Consider the following 20,202-nt stretch of genomic DNA (forward strand, 5'->3'; position numbering starts at 1 on the left):
ACCCTCAGTGGTCCCAAGCTTAAAGTATCGACAATCTTCATTGGAAGAACAGGAACACTTTATTGATGCCGAAACAGGCAGACTTTCCCTCCATAAGTGGAAAATTGCCCCGGAACAGCCAATTGAGTCCTATAAAATTCCTTTAAAGAAAAAGGATTCCACTTCGACTCTGTTCTTGTGGAACCACTTTCTCCACATGGCCATGATGTCTCACCCGCTTATTCTGACGTGGACGCTGGGGAAGGTGATGATGATGATGATGATGATGGTGATGAGTACAGCTATCCTGTCTACACCGACCCTGATGATACCAATGAACCCTGGGCCGCTGGTGCTGACCCAAGTGATCCTCACTCTGCCCCAGACACTCAGCTATATGCTGTAAAGACGTCGCCTACAGAGGATTCAGCGGCGTTTAATGCACTCATTGAAAGAGCAGCTAAGAAACATGACCTCCAGCTCCATGCTGAGCCCATTGAAGTGGACTTTCTTTTTGACAACTTTTCCGTCTCAGAGAGAACTGTCAAGATTCTGCCTATGTTGAAGGGTGTCTTAAAACATGCTGGGGAGATCTTTAAAGAGCCTACCAGAGCCAGGGTGATAAACCCAAGGATTGAGAAAGCATAAACCAGCGCCTACTGACCCTACGTACATCAAGGGACAGTTGCCTTTGGACTCTCTTGTTTCAAATGCCCGGAAGAGGGCTAATTCTCAAACAATGGGTGATGCTCCTCCCCCAGATAAAGAATCTAAGGTGTTTGAGGCATCAGGGAAAAGTGGCAGCTCAGGCGGCCAATATCTGGCGCATTTCAAATACACAAGCACTTCTGGCGAGGTATGACCGGGCACACTATGACACACTAGAGACCCTGTTGCAGCACCTGCCGGACGAATACAAAGAGGCAGCTGAGATGCTCATCCAAGAGGGGAAGCTAATATCCAATGCTTCTATTAAATGTGCACTGGACGTGGCTGATACCGCGGGCAGGGCTGTCAACACTAGCGTCATGCTGAGACGACATGCCTGGCTCAGAATCTCGGGATTTAAGCCAGAGATACAGACCACCATTCTTAATCAGACCGTAAACCCTGATCGTCTGTTTGGTCCGGAGGTGGACACCACCTTGGAAAAGAAAAAGGACACTGAAACCGCTAAGTCCATGGGGGCCTTACAGTCCCAGCAATTCAGGGGTGGTTCTTTTCGTCGCTCAAGCACTAGAGGTGTTTCCAGAGGCCAAAGCTCCCAAACCACGCAGTACTATAAAGGCAACACGCAGTCCACATACACCAAACAAAGTCGAGGTGGATATCGTGGAAACGGCGCCAAAGGCAGGGGTCGAGGAAACAACAACTCCAGATCCTCTGCCACTAACAAACAGTGACGCCTTGTCACTGCCCCCCGACCACGCAACACCGGTCGGGGGGAGACTTCAACAGTTCCTGCCCGTCTGGAAATCCATCACCACAGACAGGTGGGTCACACAGCTTATACAATACGGTTATTGTCTGGAGTTAACATCCACTCCACCCAACATACCCCCACGACACCGTCCTATGTCCGCCGAGCATTTGCACTTATTGCAGCAGGAAGTCCTCGTCATGCTGCAAAAAGGGGCAATTGAGCTCGTGCCTGTGGAAGAAAGGGGCACAGGAGTTTACTCACTGTACTTCTTGATACCAAAAAACGACGGGGCCCTCAGACCCATACTGGACCTCAGACCCCTCAATCAGTACATTTTTTCGGAGCACTTTCACATGCTGACCCTGCAGCAGGTACTCCCGTTGCTCAGTCAGGGGGATTTTCTCGCAACTTTAGATCTAAAGGATGCGTATTTTCACAGTCCGCTGCAACCGTCACACAAAAAGTACCTTCGGTTCACCATCCAAAACCAACATTACCAGTTCAAGGTTTTGCCTTTCGGGGTCACCACGGCACCCAGGGTGTTTACGAAGTGCCTGGCGACGGTGGCGGCGCACCTAAGGAGACAACACTTTCACGTCTACCCTTATCTGGACGACTGGCTCATCCAAGCGAAGTCAGCCCAGCAGTGTGCCGCCCACGTGTCCCACACCATTCACCTTCGTCACGATCTGGGTTTCTCACTGAATTACCCAAAGTCCCACCTGCAACCCCCCCCCACATACGGCAGTATCTGAGTGCGACGTTAAACACTCTGGCAGCCACAGCACAGCCAAATTCAGTGAGGGTCAACAGCATTCAATCGCTGATACAAAGATTCAGACCTCAACACTCGCTTCCGGCGCGTGTGTTCATGCAGTTGATAGGCATGATGGCCTCCTGCATCTCCATAGTCCCGCACGCGAGACTACATATGTGTCCGCTTCAGGAGTGCTTAGCACGTCAGTGGACTCAGGCTCACGGACAGTTGAAAGACCTAGTGTTGGTGAGCGGTCGTGCATACAACTCTCTGCATTGGTGGAATCCACAAAACCTTTGCAAGGGACGACCGTTCCAAGAGCCTGTGCCAGAGATCATCCTGACAACTGACGCTTCTCTCCAGGGATGGGGAGCTCATGTACTCCATTACACTGTGCAGGGTCTATGGACACCGCAGCAAAGGAAGATGCACATCAATGTTCTGGAACTGATGGCAATCTTCCTGGCACTGAAAGCCTTCAAAGTACATCTGTGCAACAAGGTCGTGTTCCGGACGGACAACATGACGGCCATGTACTACATTCAGAAGCAGGGAGGAACACACTCTCCACAGTTGTCTCATCTGGCTCAGAGCATGTGGAAGTGGGCCATTCAAAGAAACATCTTACTCATGGCAGAACACCTCCCAGGCAAAGACAATCAGATGGCGGACCTGCTCAGCAGGTACAGCCACCAAATGCACGAGTGGGAGATACATCCATCGGTACTCCACCTGTACTTCCAAAGGTGGGGTCTTCCAGAGATAGACCTGTTCGCCACAAAGGAGAACGCAAAATGCCAAACTTTGCCGCCAGGTTTCCACACCCACAGTCGCAAGGCAATGCGATATGGATGAACTGGTTAGGCAAATTTGCGTACGCTTTTCCCCCAGCACCTCTAATACCGCTGGTGGCACGCAAGCTGAAGCAGCACTCAATGACTCTCATACTGTTTGCTCCTACGTGGGCTCGCCAACCATGGTACACCACGTTTCTGGAACTGTCCGTGGTACCGCATCAAAGGCTGCGCCTCACACCCAGGCTTTTGACTCAGAGCCATGGAGACATTCAGCATCCAGATCCGCAACAGCTCAATCTGGCTCCTGAGGTCTTAGAGTTTGGCTACCTCAACTTACATCCTGACTGTATGGACATCATCCGGGAGGCAAGGAAGCCCACCACCAGAGCATGCTATGCGGCGAAGTGGAAGCAGTTTGTCATTTATTGTGTAGGCCACAACATTGACCCGCTGGATGCATCTATTCAGAACATCATTTGTTATCTCTTACATCTCTACAAATGTAATCTGGCCTATGCTTCCTTTCGCATACATTTATCCTCAATGGCTGCTTATCTCCAAAACAGACAGCACCTCTCACTTTTCAGGGTGCCTGCCATTAAAGCCTTTCTGGAGGGACTCAAACGGGTCATTCCTCCGCCGACGCCACCAGCTCCGGAGTGGAACCTCCATGTGGTCCTCACCAGGCTGATGGGTCCCCCTTTTGAACCACTGCATTCCTGCGAGATTCAATTCTTGACATGGAAAGTGGTTTTCTTTATAGCGATTACGTCGCTACGACGAGTTAGTTAACTCCAGGCACTAACTATCCAAGAGCCATTTATTCAAGTTCAATGTAACAGGGTGGTGCTCTGCACTAACCCTAAATTCCTTCCTAAGGTAGTGTCTGTTCCATATCAACCAGACTATAGAACTACCTGTGTTCTTCCAGAGTCACTGGCGGAGAGAATGCTCCACACACTTGACGCCAAACGGGCCCTAATGTATTACATAGGACCAAGGATTTTAGGAAGACTGAACAACTCTTTGTTGCCTTTGTGCCACAACACAAAGGTAACCCCATTTCCAAGGCTGGTATAGCCAGGTGGATTGTTAAATGTATTCAGATCTGCTATCAGAAAGCCAAGCGCACTCTCATCATTCCACCACGGGCCCACTCCACCCGAAAGTTGGGGGCCTCCATGGCTTTCCTTGGAAATATTCCTTTGGAAGACCTATGTAGAGCAGCCACATGGTCTACCACGCACACATTTACGAAACATTACTGTGTTGATGTGCACTCCAAACAGCAGGCAGCTGTAGGGCAGGCTGTTCTAAAAACACTTTTCCACACTGCTGCAGCTGGCACGGGCGGCTGCCGTTAATGGAGGGACTGCTATGTATTCTATGCACAGATATGAATTCAGCAACCCACATGCCTCGAACCGAATATGCTACTTACCAGTATGCATCTGTTCTTGGCATGTAGGGCTGATGACATTCATATCGCCCGGCGCCTGTAGCGGCTGCAGCATTCACACATACTTCTAGCATGGTCATCATTCACATAGTTTCATTCCATCTTGGCCACAATGGCTGAAAACAATCTGGGGATGGAGTCGATGCCCATGCGCACTGTAGTCCAGGGGAGGAGCCACCTATCTCGTGGTACTTCGAAGACTCTTCCAGGACAACAATGTGTGATCATCCGGACCCAACACTAGGCGGCGATCTATGCACAGATATGAATGTCAGCAGCCCTACATGCCAAGAACAGATGCATACTGGTAAGTAGCATATTCGTCTTACTACTTAGCTGCTACAGAAAGTGGTATGCCAGACTACTCCTTCAAAGCCTTCATTTGGCTTTCTGTCTAACCGAGCCCATCAAGTTATGCAGTCTGGTCACACTGTTTTAACAATGGATTGAGTCAGTTCTGAATGCAAGTTATTTGAAATTCATCTGACTCTAGGGAAGTTTAAATTAGTGGCCAAAAAACCAAGTAAAAGTTTCATCTTTTAAGACACGGGGGGCATTCGAAATCGGAAGCATTCAGCTACGTGATGGGTAGTGCATTTTAAATCTTACAAATTAGCTTTTAGCCCATCTTATTAAAGTAACAAGACATCATTTTTCTTGTATTCACTTTTTATCCATCCCGTTAATGGAATTCTGGTAAGCATGGCCAGCTTACAAATATTGGTCTATTTGTTTCCGCTTGTACGCCTACAAGCATTCACTAGTCCATATACTGAGCTTGTGTCCAAATTTTATTAAAATGGCGACAACGTATTAGGGCTTGGATGTTGACAAATGAAAAGCTCTGAGATACAAGATTAGGGGTGAATGATCAAATGTAGTCAGATTTATGAATGGATCATTGCGTTAACTGGATAGCATTGAGGATAGGCATATTTAGCACGCTGTTTTTATGATTTACCCCTGTCATTTTTTGTAAGTATCTGGTACCTTTTCAAAATATTAATCAGTTGTTTTTTGCAGATTCTAGAAATCGTTGTATGATTTTAATTTATCAGTAATAAAATGAACTAACTGAACTTTGAGCTGAGTCACTTAGCTAGCTCAAACACTCAATGGCGAGCCCACCTATAGCTCAAGCACGGAGTAGTGTGATTGTCACTTGTTTGCATCTTTCTAACCTCAAAGTCCACCTGTACGATTCTATCTTTTGTGAGTTTTTCCCTCGGGCCATACAATGGAAGAGCCATGCCTTGTAAATGCGTGTTGGGAAGACCGGATTTGCTACGGCTTCCAGTCTTCACAATCTACAGTGGAAGCGGTTTCTAACCCTTAAGTGCACGGGCTCAGGATCTTGTGCCTTATCACATGTTCAGAGTTTGATCTCTGCCACCTGGAGGTGTAGTAAGGATTCGATTTTTCGGTAAGAAGGCGACAAAATCCTCATATTCTTTCAAATGATGGACAAATGGTGACTTCAGCACATATCCTGATCTGCAAGGGCGGCTAGAGAAATACAGATTCTGATACGGTCTGCGAGAAATGTGCAGTTTGTCGTGCAACACATACTGGCGGATTAGAGAAGAACCTGAGGTGTCAAGCTGTTTAAAGATGGATGGCTTCTGACGAAGACAAAACAAGTTACAAGTACGACTCAAGTTTTAGGCTGAGCCGGGAAGGCGGCCCCCACCTTAATGCACAGGCAAGTCGGTGTGGAATTATTCCTTTGAACAGGGTCTCTGGAAGTGCTATCTATACCATTAGTTGCGAAGCACTAGCTTAGAGGGTTGGTGTCCACTCTGCTGGGTATGATTTCTTTTATCTGCCAAATCCGAGGCAGATGTCCATCTCCTGGTCCTCGGTAATTTGTTCAGTATTAGTGAGTTGTGCACTTTCACTTTGATTATTTATTTGCTCCAGCTGCTTCTGGCTTTTCATATGCAGTTACAGGGCGCCAGATGTCCCTAAATTTACATAAACTGTATTGTTCTGTAGTTTTAATATTCTCCGAGCTCTCAGATAATAGAGCACCAGTCATATGGGAACAGAAAACACAATGCATGCAATTATACAGTCACTTATATATGAACACCTGGCACCTTTTGGCAGGACTGGGAACAGCCTCTTACCCTGTTAAATGTGTGATTGTGCTCAAGCCGGCACTACTGAGTCTGTGTCCGATCACGCTTTCTTTTCTTGCTCCCTAGTGTGGACTGGCACCTGCTATACAGGGTCAGACTGATTTGCATATGGCCATGTCTGAACTGGGGTGGCGGAGTGAGCTAAAGAATGGTGATGGATTAAACCCAGATCATTTGACTAGGGGTGAGTGTTTGGTTTGCTCAAACACTCCGTCCATCATCCCCTCTTGTATCGCTTTGGTCACTGTGCTGCAGCAGTGAAAGAAATGACTCTAAATTGGCTGGGCCGTGCTATGTACAGCCGCGGACCTGTAGCTAGGTGTCACAGCCACCTTCATCGCATGCTTTATAGAGGCATCAGATTTGAGGTCAGAGTGCTTGTCTTATTTCCTCTTGTTGGTCCTTCATTTGGGCCAAGCTTCCTACTGCTTGGGTCTCCCTAACATTGGTGCCCACCACTAGGTATGTGGTGGTCCAGCTTTTTGTATCAAGGTAGCTTTATCGAGTTAGCTTTATCGAGTTAGCTTTATCGAGTTAGCTTTATCGAGTTAGCTTTATCGAGTTAGCTTTATCGAGTTAGCTTCTGGCTTCACTTCATCCCTACACCGCTACCTTGTTAACTCGTAGATTAACCAGTTAGGAATCCCAGACCTGCCACTCGGGGAAAGTCTTGCAACTAGCCTACACCAGGTGAAGACCAGAGTAATGGGTTGCACAGGTCTGAGAACAAGATGTGAGAAAAGCTGGTAACAGCCAAGAATTTAAGGCATTGTGTCTTGTTATGAAGACAGGGGCTCGTAAGGACTTTATATCACAGTTCTGCTTTTTGCTCACATGCTTATACAACTTAACAAATTCAGTGTTGAGTGATTGGTTGGTGAACTGCTAGACCCTACACTATCCTGGTGGCATCTTACTTCCTTTTCCTTCGCTTTTTCATTCAGCATGGAAACCAGTAATCGCCTAAATAAGGAAGCTGACCATCCTTCCCAATTACACCAGTGTTAGTTCTAACTCCTTCAAACTTCAATGTCCGGACAGATTTGGGCTCCAGGGTTGTGTTTAATGGTCGGCTAACAGAACGTCACCATCACAGACAGCCTTGGCATGACATCTTTGGTGCTAATTAATAGAAAAAAACCTGCATAGGAGTTTTTTTATGTTAAGTCTGTATTTAAGGTACAGGGTACCAATGATGTGGGAGGCACAGCCAGTATTTTCCTGTTAAGTCTGAGCAAACGTGGGGTGACTGGCAGAATAAGTTAATTAAATGTAGATCCAGTTGCCAGCAGGGTAATGACACTGTCTGGCTTTAATATTGGCACCAGGGCCCGATAGACTTAATAAGTGATTAATATATGAGCAATTAACACAAATACATGAATCTTATTCATGATTTCGTCCATGTCGTCGTGTAACTATGGTTCTAAGCTCTCGTGAATTGATTTCTAGAATATTCACTTGTTCATTCTGAGAAGTATCTTGTTTTCCTTCAAGAGTGAGGGCCTGCGTAATGTAAAGTGTCAGTGGCTGGGAAACTAAGCACCTAGTCTCCTTTTCACATGCCTTGTTCATTCTAGATTGCTAAGTGTTCTTGTCTTACCTACCCTCTCAAGCTCCTAGTCGGAAATATATCTACTAATGAATTCAGATTTCAAAGGAACTGCATATTCTCCTCCTGCACCTCTTACAAAGACTGAATAATATCCTAAATTATTGAAGTGGAGTGAAGGGTAAAGACTCTTCTCGTCCAGGCCAATGTCTGTGCAGGTAGAATGTTTTTGTTTTTAGTAACACTTGCGCTGCCAAGCTCATGTCTATTGTGAAACCAACTCGTGCTTCTAGGGCATCAGTCAGTATCTCTAGATGGATAAGTGGCTACCCTTACACACGACTCGCCATGACACTGCCCTCATCACCAACCGACTGGACTAGGGCAATGTCCTCTATGCAACCAGGGACCTGCATACATCAACCACCTTGGAGAGAGAGGGGGGGGGGGGGGGTGTTAGCCGTGTTTTATAAATCGATAACTAGTTGAGATGGACCCTTGTTCTGGTCAATGGTACCAACTTCAACAGGTCCACCAACAAACAGCGTCTGTAAATTTTGTGCTCCTTTTTCAGTTTATCAGGGATGTATTGCTTGTCCTGGAGTGAGACCAATGGAAAGGGGGGGCCAGGGAGCAGAGGTTTATGAATAAAGGTTTATGCATCTTTGTAGCCTTGTGTGGCTGCAGGTCTTTCACAAAAACACAATTACTCCATGTCTCTCTTCAAGAACCTCTCCTGACACTTTGCTCACACCCAAGCTCCCGCCACAATCTATATGCCCATGTTTAGGAGAAAGAGCTGAACATCTATCTTCTAATTCAGCAGACTGTATATTGGGCTGTGACATCATTACTTATCTTGAATACAATTTACTTTCATAGTCTCAAACCCATTGACTAAGAATATGGACCATGAAAAGATTGCAATTTGGAAGCGGGTCTTGAGTTGGGCGTCCCTTGCTACTGAATGAAGAATGCATACACTTTTAAGGCAATATTTACAGAATGAGTGGATGACTGCTAAATGCCTTAAAAACGTACTCCATATTTAATTCCTACTGTCTGTAGTCTGACTTAAAGTCCATACTGCAGCTGGTGAATGCCTGTGTGCTGATGGAGTGCCCAGAGCATGCTTGCGAGAATGACCTGCCTGTTTCCCGTTCTGGGTTATAGCTAGTTCGCAGTTCACATTTCTCAACTGGTTTTTACCTATTACAAGGTGCCTGCGTTTCATGTTCAGAGCAGAGCATTGTGAATACGTATTCGAGTTTACAGGTAAACGTTGAAATGGGTAAATAGAAAAATTCATCTTTCCATGCATCTGTAGTTCAATGATCTGTCAACGCACTATATTGGACCATTCTTCACCAGACCTCTACCTGAGTTTTTTTATTTTTTTTTTATCCTATAGCAACTCTGCTTTTTTTTATTTATTTTTTCCTTTGCGAATTTTGAGTTTGGGACACACTGTACACACCACTGTCCTTAAACTAAAAGCAAGCTGTTCTCCTGCTTCAGTTCTGATGACATTTTAAGAGGTTATCAACTTTGGGTCAGCCCCTAGAACGTGCTATTTTGTCAAAGCATAACGTAATTGAGTGCCCACACGCTAAGCTTGCTCGATCACATCTTCCATTCCACTTTCCAACCACCCTACGATTAGTCAAACTTGTATTGGTCTATAATGTATTCATATGAAAAGAAGGCAAGATTGAGCAGAAGGGGAGGTATAGATTACATACATGGATCTTAATGTATTTCTCTGAAGTTTTAGTTTAAACATCAACTTCTGTTTTTTTTTCTTCAACCCCTTGCTCGGAAAAATTAATAGACTATTATTCTAATATCTTGTCGTCTCAGATTTAGAATCTCAGTTTAACTTAACACGAGCACAGCGTGTCAGAGCTGCCATGTACCCTGAGACCGTAGAGGATCGATCCTTCCTTCTGACCACGCAGGTGGATGGACAACAAACCAACGTACAGAAGCTTGCAGAGCCCTCCCAGATGTTGAAATCTGCCATTGTTCATCTCATTAACTATCAGGATGATGCAGAGCTTGCCACACGGGCTATTCCTGAGCTTTCAAAGCTCTTGAACGATGAGGATCCGGTAAGTTTCCACCTTCACTTTGTTTAGGATTGAAATGGTGATTTCGGCCATGTCCACTTTCTGAGCAGCGTTAGCTACGCTCTGACTGTTTTGCAGAGGTGTCTAAATAATGAAGTACTTCACCATGCAGCTGGCCAATCTCTTCCTTTAGCTGAGCTAACTGGAAATTGCTGCAAAGGTGTACCTTGTTGTGCGTGTCTGTAAGCATTGCCACTTTTAAATTGCAAAGGTATGCCTCACAGCTTTCCAGTCCTTCGGCTTTATACATCCGTTAACATTTTTGTTGTCAATAAATCCCCAGTACATTGAGAGCATTGGCTTCTAATATCAAGATAAGCATAGGTTTGTGTTGTCCCAAGATAGTAGACACAAACTGTGTTGTGGTACCTTTACTCAATTCTTGTCTCTGGACTTAGTTTTAGGTGAGGGATAACATGGGCCTGCTGTCATGTATTTTACAGAGCTCAAGCCCTTTTTAAGGGTGCAGTAATAATTTACCTTTTCTCTGCTGTCAGTTTTTACAGTTGGCCACTAATTGTTTGTTGCTACGTACTTGCTTCCCTGCCTCCTAATTAATAAGATGTTCCCTTTAAAATCCGTTTCTATGAATAAATAGACTTCCACATGTCCCTGTTCAAACTTGATCGAACCAACTTTAAAATTTCCTGATCCGGGTGTGCTATTTCCCTGTACTTCTAGGTGGTGGTGAACAAAGCTGCAATGATAGTAAACCAGTTGTCCAAGAAGGAGGCCTCTCGTCGCGCCCTTATGCAGTCCCCTCAGATTGTGGCTGCTGTGGTACGCACTATGCAGAACACTAGTGACATGGAGACCGCCCGGTGCACCACAAGCATTCTACACAATCTGTCCCACCATCGAGAAGGGCTCCTGTCCATCTTCAAGTCTGGAGGCATCCCAGCGCTCGTGCGCATGCTCAGGTATTATGTTCTTTTGTGTTGAGTAGATTTTTAAAGGAGTCTGTTCGCTGCAGGGGCCTGCTTAGCTTCAACTTGCAGACAGAAGGTAAAGCAGAATGCTTGTAAAAGGGTTGCCAACAAATACCTTTTATCTCCCTGTATTTTCCCCAAAGACTATCTGTATCTTGGGATCTCCATTCTTTGAGTTCTCTAACAAAATTGAAATACTAGACCCCATGTCCACTTTTAAATGAGATCTGGTGCCAGTAGGGCTTGCCTTGAGTTTGAAGAGCTTTTAAAAAAGGAGCAATAAAGAATTTTGAGGTTAAGAGATGTGGTCGGTTGCAATACACATACTTTGGTAGCTTATTTGTATAAATGGCTGACAGTCCATTTAGTGGCAAGATGAAGCTAGGACTGAAACCTATGAAAAAGCATATTAACGTATTGGAAATGTTTTAAACGGTTAGATTTTTGTGATACGCAAGTGCTAATTCACAATTAAAAAGAATGGCGTACTAGTGCACCAGAAATATGCAGCAGAGTTCGTAAGATATAGTCTTGGCCGATTGTAAGGAACGTAGTAACTGCAAATTGTGCAGCAGTGCTTGCTGGCCTCTCGTACAGCCTGATTAGGGATTTAGGTGCTATTTATCGCACCTTATAAATAACTATTCGATGGGTTCTGTTTAGCAGGTGCGATAAATAACACCTATTACTAGTTATTGGGGAATAACATGCAAATTTAGATTTTCAATGCACTAAAATCCACATGATACGGTAAATATCGTTTGCTTTTCTCCTGTTAAATTTCGTCAGGTTAACAAAGGTTTAGTTATTTAATATGTCTGATAGTTATCGGATACATTCAATTTCTACAAACTCGTAAGTCCGTCCTGTGAGTAAACCCGGGTTTATGCATGGGTTGGAACACACAACCAAGCTTGTAATAAGGCCCTTTGGTCCCTGTTGAGAAGTAGTCTGCTGAACTTATAAGTGGAATTTGAGTCCGCAGCCACTTGTTTATCAAAACTATCCTTTATTCAAGTTAAAAGTGAATTGTCTTCAGGCTAGAAACACACTTACGTTCTGTTTACATCCTTGTTAACTAGCTAATGTTTGTATATTTTACATCAAAGAAAAATCCTGTGCTCAAAGTAAAGACTTGGTTCTGTTGCCAACCCTAAATCCTATTAATAAAGAGTTGTAAGTTTGTATCTTTGTAGAAGACCTCTTCCACCCCCACCCCACCCTCCCCAAGACTGATTAGACCTAATGAGGTAGAATCTGGACCTTTCCTCAAGCATTGTCCTTTTAAACTCTAACTACTTCTCACTTGGTATTGTATAGAGATGTGACTCCAGTCAGCCCTTAAGAGGAGAGTTTGAAATTTAGGCAATACAACAATTGTTTTTGAATAAAGTGGAGCCTGCTGCCCTTATGACATTTCACGCAGTGTGGGCTTTGAGTTTTTGTAGGGTTGAGTAGACTTTAACGTGCACCACAGTACAGGGAGCTCTACCAACTTGTTTTACAGTGGATAGTCTACCCTCAGGTTTAAAATTATCGGCTTTGCTTGTTCTTTCTCCATCTTGCATTGACACCACCTAAAAAATCCAAATGGCTGTGTGGGTGGTCAGGGCTTAGAATACAATTAACAGGTCAGAAGCTGCTTAACATTTCTGGAGCTCTACAAAGGGCTTTGTTGATTGAAGAAGGTTTCTGCTTTGAGGCTGTATAAGCATCTGACAGTGAATCTCAGTTCCTACTAGGTAGTCCTGAGAAGCATGTATGCAAGCCATCTCCTGTACCTAACACAGTATTGTGGTCTATGGGTTTTACTGAAGGATTGACTCAGAATTCTGTATCCATGGACAAAGCATTAGGGATCCTTTGAAGCAGGTTTCCTGTATACCCTATTTGTGCCTAGGGTTCCTATCCCCAAAGCTGCTTTGATTCCCATAATCTGACTCTCTGCTTACCAGTACTTACCGTCAATCCCCTCGAAGCATGTACCAAATGGCTCCGTTTTATTTCACAGCTTTAAAACTCGAAGCAGTGATATAGACGCTTGAAGCTTGCTGAGGATTACAGATTGTTTACTAATCCGTATCCATATAACGAGATTGTGAGAAAGCGATTGGCATTTGGCCAAAGTGGGCTCCTGTAATGAACAGAAGCATGCTTTGGTGGCATTGCTTTTCCTCTTGAGGCGTCATCCACTTGGAACACCAAGTTCTTAAATTACATAGTTTTTTTTTTGTCCAACATGGGCCCTTTCAGAAGATCTTCTGTGTATTGTAAATTAATTTAGGCAGCTGTACAACTACTAGTGTTAGGCTACAAAATTTAAATAGAGACAAAATCGATACAGAATTCAAATTGAAAGAACCGATTTGTATTGTTTACATGTGCATTTCTTTCTGCAATTGTATTGAATTGAAATTCTAAATTGTATATTTGCTCTAAATGGAGACCTCCAGCAATGTGGTTGACAACTTATCGTCTAAATGCTTTTCTATCAGGGGTGTTACACCTCTGAGTACTTCCTGCCTTTGGAAACATCTGCCCTCATTGAGATTCAGGGGGGCTCTTCTGTTGAGGTCCTATAATGAGCCAAGCAGAATTGACACAATCAAGTTTTCAATACAATTTCTACTTGCCAGTCGACTTATTTGCCATAGGTAATGAAGTATCAATTTGTGAACATCAAATGTATTTTACTGTCATGGAGTTATGCTAGTCAATTTTTTTATAAAGGGGTTTAAACCCTTTTTAGGTCTTATGCGAGACAGCGCATGTGTTGTCCCTTGCAAGAAATGTTATTTGCTGTGAGTGTAGAGCTCGCCCATTACATATAACTGATCAGCTTCATTGTTTCATTTGGTTGCTTCTTACTTGATAGTACATGTGGCCTTCATGTCTGCTTCTTATGTTTGATGACCCTCTGGAGTACTTGTGTCCTTCCACTGCTCACGTTTTGGGACCTTTTTTGTTATACTATTTGTTGAGGTCCTCTGTGCCGCCACAATCCGTATTGCTTGACCTTCCCCGCTGTCTGTCTTTGTACTTAACCCCTCTATTTGTATTGCTGCTTGTCACAACCAACTGTTTGTTGTGTTGCTTGGCCCACCCCTAATTTATTTTTAATTTGTAGTTAATCACCCAATGAGAGTGAGTCCTTTTTGTTTTAATCCGTTGTCCTTGTGTACTTCTCCTTCCCCCACTCAGTGTTGCCTCCCATAATGTTGCCTCACCACCCCATCCCTCCATGTTGCCTCCTGCCCCACAATACAAAAAATAAAGGAAGATGTGTGACTCAGCAAATGCTGCCCATGCCCTAGAGCTATCAGATACCTGCCATTGTACGTGTTTCCCCCACCCCCACACGCCCTCCCTTGCCACTTGGTGGTACCTCCTACCCATCCCTCCCACCCCCAGGGCTCTCCGCGCGTGATGCGACTCCGCGTATCGTCCTCCTATCCACAGTTTCCCGGTGAGGGGGCGTCGAGAGCCCAGATGGAGGAAGATGCGGCGGCTTTCAGGCCTTGCTGGAGTCTCCTCCTCCCCCTCCTGGGACGTCGGCGGGTTCCCTTGCATTGCGTGTGTCCCTCCGCGGCGTCGCCGGCGGCTCGAGCCCTGGAGCCGACTGGTTCGGCTCCAGGCTTGGAGGATATGGTGCTGTTTGTGTGCGGCCCTTCGGGGGGGTTCCTCCTTTGGACCACAGCACCTCTGCCTCAACGCAAACTCCCGCGGGAGTCCGTGTCGTGTCTTGGGAGGTCGCCAGGGCTCGTGTTGCATCCCCGAGCCCCTCTCTGCCTTCTGGACTGGTGGCAGCCTGGTCTACGGCTGAGGTGATGCCGCCACGGCGCCGGCAGCTGCTGGCCGGGCAGCGCCACAGAGGTCGGCGGACCGCTCTGGGTCGAGGTTGGAAGGGGGTCCCCTCGTCCCTCCACGCAGGCGGCTGCCTCATTGGAGGTGGAATCTGCCTTGGCGGTGCTACATGTGTCGGTGGACCCCCTACGCCCCATTCGGGGTCGAGGCAGGTGGAGGGCTCCTGGTCACTCCCCGGGTCACTCTCGTCCCTCCACACAGGCAGCTGCCTCGTCTGAGATAGTCTGCGCAGTCCCGGTGCCGTCCCTTGGCCACTTCGGCTAAGGCCCAGCTCCGATCCCCGGCGCTGTGACGCGGGGGAGGCCTGTCCGGCGTCTCCTTTGGCACCGGATGGTGATGACGTCCTGCCTCAGGTGGCCGACTCTACGGCGTCGGACAGGCGTCGAGTTGCGGACTTCTTTGGATGCTCCCTCTTCTCCGGAGGTTGGGTGCCTGCTGGTGTCGTCCTCACCAGAGACGGGTTGCCGCGTGGTGGCTTTTTCCCCGGCGTCATCAAAAGGCGGCTCCCCGCCATTCCAGAGTCCTTGGTTTTCGCCGTAGGAGCAACAGGTCCACCACTCCTCTGTTCCTCCTACTTTTCAAGTCTGGCCTTTGCCTGCCTGCTTGTTTTTGGGGACAGCCGCCTTAGTTTGCAGCCGTCGCCCACGGAGGGGCCCTACGGAGGAGTGTGCGGCCTTTGCTCGCACTGTGTCCACGGCTGTGGGTATTATGCGCATGGGTGATATGGTTGCCCACCTTCCTGCGGATCATCTTCTGGAGGTTCTCCACCAGGGCTCTGGTGGGGGGGGAGCTGCTGCTTCCTTTTTAAGGTTTGATTCTTTCTTCCCTGATGGGGACTTGGGGGAGGGGGGGGGCGTCCTGCCACAGGGGACCCGGTGCCTTAACACCTTCTGCACCGGTACCTTCCAGCACTGCGTGACCCGGAGTCTTTCCCTCCACTCCTCCACCCCAGCCCACTTTTGCAGACTGCTTTTCCCTCCTTGCCGCTACTGTTGTCTCCGCCGTCCGGGAGGCCCGCTGGCTGGACTCTTGGGGACGCAAAATGTTCGCCTCGACCAGCGCTGCTCTGCGGGCCCTTAACACCTCATGTGTGTTGGCTAGAGCCACCTCGTTTGTGGGACTCTGCCGAGTCCTTGGGATCCGCCGCTTCACAGAAGACTGTTCAGATTGACTTGCGACACCATGCGTTGGATGGCCGGGAGCTAGCAGTGTTTATTCTTTGCTCCGCTCTGGACATATCGGTGGTGCTGGGTCGTGCCATGGCTTCTTCGGTGGACCTTCGCCACCATGCTTGGCTTCGGGACGGTGTGTTCCCGGAAAATGTTGGGGAACGGCTGGTTGATCTTCCCTTCGATGGCTCTCTGTTATTCGATGCCCCAGCAGACTATGCCATCCAAAGGTTCTTGGCAGGGCTTCCTCCAGAACCTTTAAATGGCATAGTCTGCTGGGGCATGAACTAAGAGTGCCATCTAAGGGAAGATCAACCAGCCGTTCCCCAACGTTTTCCGTGCCCTGTCTGTTGGACTAGTCCCCAGTGGGACAAAAGGGGGTGGTAATGGACGGAGCATCTGAACCAATCAAACACTCACACCCAGTCAAAAGATCTGGGTTTAATCCATCACCGTTCTTTAGCCCACTCTGCCACCCCAGTTCAGACATGGCTATATGCAAATCAGTCTGACCCTGGAACAGTCGAGCCCGAACTGCCAAGCCATGCCTTCCCTGGACCGGAAACAAGCTTCCGAGGACCGGCTCTCCACATCACTGGAGTTAAGCTATCCAGGCTGAAGAAGGCTGATAGCCAGAAACCGGTCCTTGGATGCTTGATTCCGGACTAGGAAAGACGTGGCTTGGTAGTTCGGGCTGGACTGTTCCCATGAGGCACATGGTCAAGGCTGATTTGCATATAGCCAGTGTCTGACCTAGGGTGGTGTGGAGTGCAAAAAACGATGGATCTAGGCCCAGATCTTTGTACTGGGGTGAATGTAAGATATTATTCTGCATTCTGTCCAACTGTTTTTTGCTAGTCCCCAGTTGGACCCTCTGTTATGTTCAGGCTGGTGAGGTCCTTCGCAGACCCTCCTTCCGTTCGGTATGGCTAGGGTATCTATGCTACGTTAAGGAATCTGCGGCTAGTAGTCTCTATCAGATGTACGAGTTACTTACCTTCGGTAACAATGTATCTGGTAGAGATGATTCTAGCCGCAGATTCCTTCACGGCCTGCCCTTCCGTCCCGTTCTGCGAGGACCTTTGGCTTGGTCTTCTGCACTCGCCTCCTGGTGGGTGGCTATGTCTCTGTGTGCATTCTCTCTTTTGACAGGATGGTTTGTCTTGTTCTTGTTCCTTTCCTCCTCGGCGCTTTGGAGGATGGGTTTGTGGGTACTCCTGTGCCCCTCTGCTCTGGTTGTTCCAGGATTGGAGCTTGCCTTTACTCTTGTTCCTCCCCTCCCTCCTTGTTACTAAGGGTCCTGGCCCCTCTGCTAACCTCTAGGTTGGAGTCATCTGGCCTTGCCTCGCCCTTGTTCATTTGGGGAGTTGTCACACACTGTGGTGGGGTTGCCTTGGAGGTTGTCGTTCCATGTTTGTCTTGGAACTGGTGCCCCTTCGTTGTTCTTGGTTGGGGTTATAGCCCTGCCACATGTTGTCATGACGTTTTGCATATGTTCCTTGTCTCATGGGGGGAACTGGTTACATGCTGACAGGGTGCCTGTTCAGGGCTGTGCTCTGTTTCTTCTTTCCCTGCCTTTGGGTACTGCAGTGTTGGTACTGCTCCTTATGGTGTTCGTCACCATTCCCTTTTCCACTTTTTCTGCTCTTTCGCACACTGTTCCTATGCTCCCACAGTTAGTCTGATCGCTCCGCGTTGTGGCGCGGAAAAGTTCTCCAAAGAAAATTGACATAGGTGCGCCGGGGTTGTGTTTATGTGACCTTGCTGATGTCATGGACGCGGACGACACCTGGGTGGAGTCGCGTGATGCCGCCCACCCCCATCTCCCCCACCCAATCGGTGCGCAGGGATGCGGTGGCAAAAAAGTTTCTGGATCCAGTCTCTCGCCTGGTTGATAGTTCTACATTAAGGAATCTACAGCTCGAATGTCTCGTGCCTGGGGGATAATTCTACATTAAGAAATCTACAGCTCGAATCGTCTCTACCAAATACATCATTACCGAAGGTAAGAAACTCGTACGTCACAGTGCTCTTATTTTTTGATAATTTTCAGCCATTCAGCTCATCTTTCACGCTACGGTTCATATTCTCGCTAAAAGAACATGGACAAAGCCAATAGCTCTTGTAGTCCATAACTGTTGGCTTTCCCAATGCTTATTGGTGTTTGGTATAATTTTAAAATTGTTCAACTTCACCTAAAATGAACAATTTTCTTGCACTTGTGTCCGTTTCTAACTATGCTTTTCATCCCCTTTGGATGTGAGTTTTACTGTAAAAGGGATGTCTGTCTTCCTGAGCTTTAATGTCTTCAAGTAAAGCCTTTGTTTTAATTACGAGGTAGCCACTATATATGCTCGAACATCCTGAATAGGTGCATATTTAGACAGTGGGGGAAGGTTTACCTACTCAGTTTATTAGGTTGCATTTGTCTACAGAAAACACAATTGATATGTCATCCAGACTAGCCATTGGCCCCTTTATTGAATCTTTATTTCACTTCATCTATCATTGTCAGCTCCTGTGGCTGGTTTATCATGCACCACTTTTATAATAATTGTATAGTGCAGCTGTGTATCACTCGTGATGATCTCTGTAGAATTTTGGTAAGCAAGTATTGGAGCACATTTCGAATTTAAGCTGGGTGCTTTTCTTTCAGTTCCCCCGTGGAGTCGGTGCTTTTCTATGCCATCACCACTCTCCACAACTTGCTGCTGCACCAAGAAGGAGCAAAGATGGCCGTACGCTTAGCTGACGGCCTCCAGAAGATGGTTCCATTGCTGAACAAAAACAATCCCAAATTCCTGGCGATTACCACTGATTGTCTTCAGCTGCTTGCCTACGGAAACCAAGAGAGCAAGGTAGGAGGAACACTGGTGCCCTGAAGTTTCACCTTTCAAGTTTTTTTTTTTTTTTTTGTGATGTCTGTTTTGTTCGGTTGTTTTCATTCTTTTATTTGGACTGTGGGTTTGTGATCATGTGCGTTTTGTAACTAGGAAATTGGGCAATCATTTTAGGTGTGAAGCCGTTTGAAGATAAAAAAATTAGCAAAACTTTACTGATTCATGTTAGCAAGTAGAGGTTTGCGCTATACTGAGTGCAATGGGACCAAATTTTGGTGTTGTATTTAGTCTTCTATAAGTATTCTGACCTTCCCATCTAGATGCGTTTTGCTATTTATCGCATTTTTTAAAAATTGTAACTCCTTTTATTGTAATTTACATCATGATTGTTCAAAATGCTCTCATCTGTATGTATTTATTTTTACCCCTCAGCTGATTATTTTGGCCAATGGAGGACCTCAAGCTCTTGTGCAGATTATGCGGAACTACAACTATGAGAAACTGCTGTGGACTACTAGCCGTGTGCTGAAAGTCTTGTCTGTTTGTCCTAGCAATAAGCCGGCTATTGTAGAGGCTGGTGAGTAAGCCTGGCCCTTGAATGACACTTATGTATCTTAACACTCTTGTGCCCTTTAAATGGTGGTAGTTCAGTTCTAAACTTTTGAAAAGTACATAGGTAATAATACTGCAGGACGAGTGTCCAGGTGAGATTTTTTAATATTCCAGCATTCCATAATGGTCTCAGCCCACTCGCCTCCTTTTACCTCCACTCAGCGTGGGCTCAATATTGGTCAATCAAAAATGGTAGGACCAAAGTTCGACTACAGGCAGATGGAAGAAGAGGGGAGAATGAGAATGAACAAAGAGGTGTTGGTGAGGGATGATCATGATTCTCATTTGTAGAGTGATCTAGTCGTCTGACCGTGCCCAGCCTTCTGGGAGAGCAGGATTATTTCTGTGAGTTCTACCAACTGACTGCCTGCAAGCGTCCTTCCTATTCTGAACGTCATGCTTCAGATTGCCTTCAATTCTAAGAGATCAAAAATATTTAATTTTCGAGGCATATGAGCTGCAGATTGTACACCTTAGCATTAGACCACCACCTGGTGTTTGGCTTGGATGATTGCAGTTGTTGTTGTTGTCTTGGAAGAAGTCTTTGTAGT

The 20,202-nt window shown here is 46.5% G+C and overlaps 1 protein-coding gene across 1 annotated transcript in view; it reads left to right on the forward strand.

The window, feature by feature from the left end:
- The window catches only part of JUP (junction plakoglobin), a 189,532-nt gene that overhangs the window by 118,205 nt on the left and 51,125 nt on the right, over positions 1 to 20,202 (forward strand). Inside the window, exons 3-6 of the mRNA XM_086924160.1 lie at positions 9,969 to 10,219; positions 10,919 to 11,157; positions 18,856 to 19,057; positions 19,472 to 19,616. Coding sequence (XP_086780286.1) covers positions 9,969 to 10,219; positions 10,919 to 11,157; positions 18,856 to 19,057; positions 19,472 to 19,616 — 837 coding nt within the window. The remainder of the gene's footprint in view (positions 1 to 9,968; positions 10,220 to 10,918; positions 11,158 to 18,855; positions 19,058 to 19,471; positions 19,617 to 20,202) is intronic.

This window comes from Lissotriton vulgaris, chromosome 5, assembly GCF_964263255.1.
Source record: "Lissotriton vulgaris chromosome 5, aLisVul1.2, whole genome shotgun sequence".
NCBI classification, from domain to species: Eukaryota; Metazoa; Chordata; class Amphibia; order Caudata; family Salamandridae; genus Lissotriton; species Lissotriton vulgaris.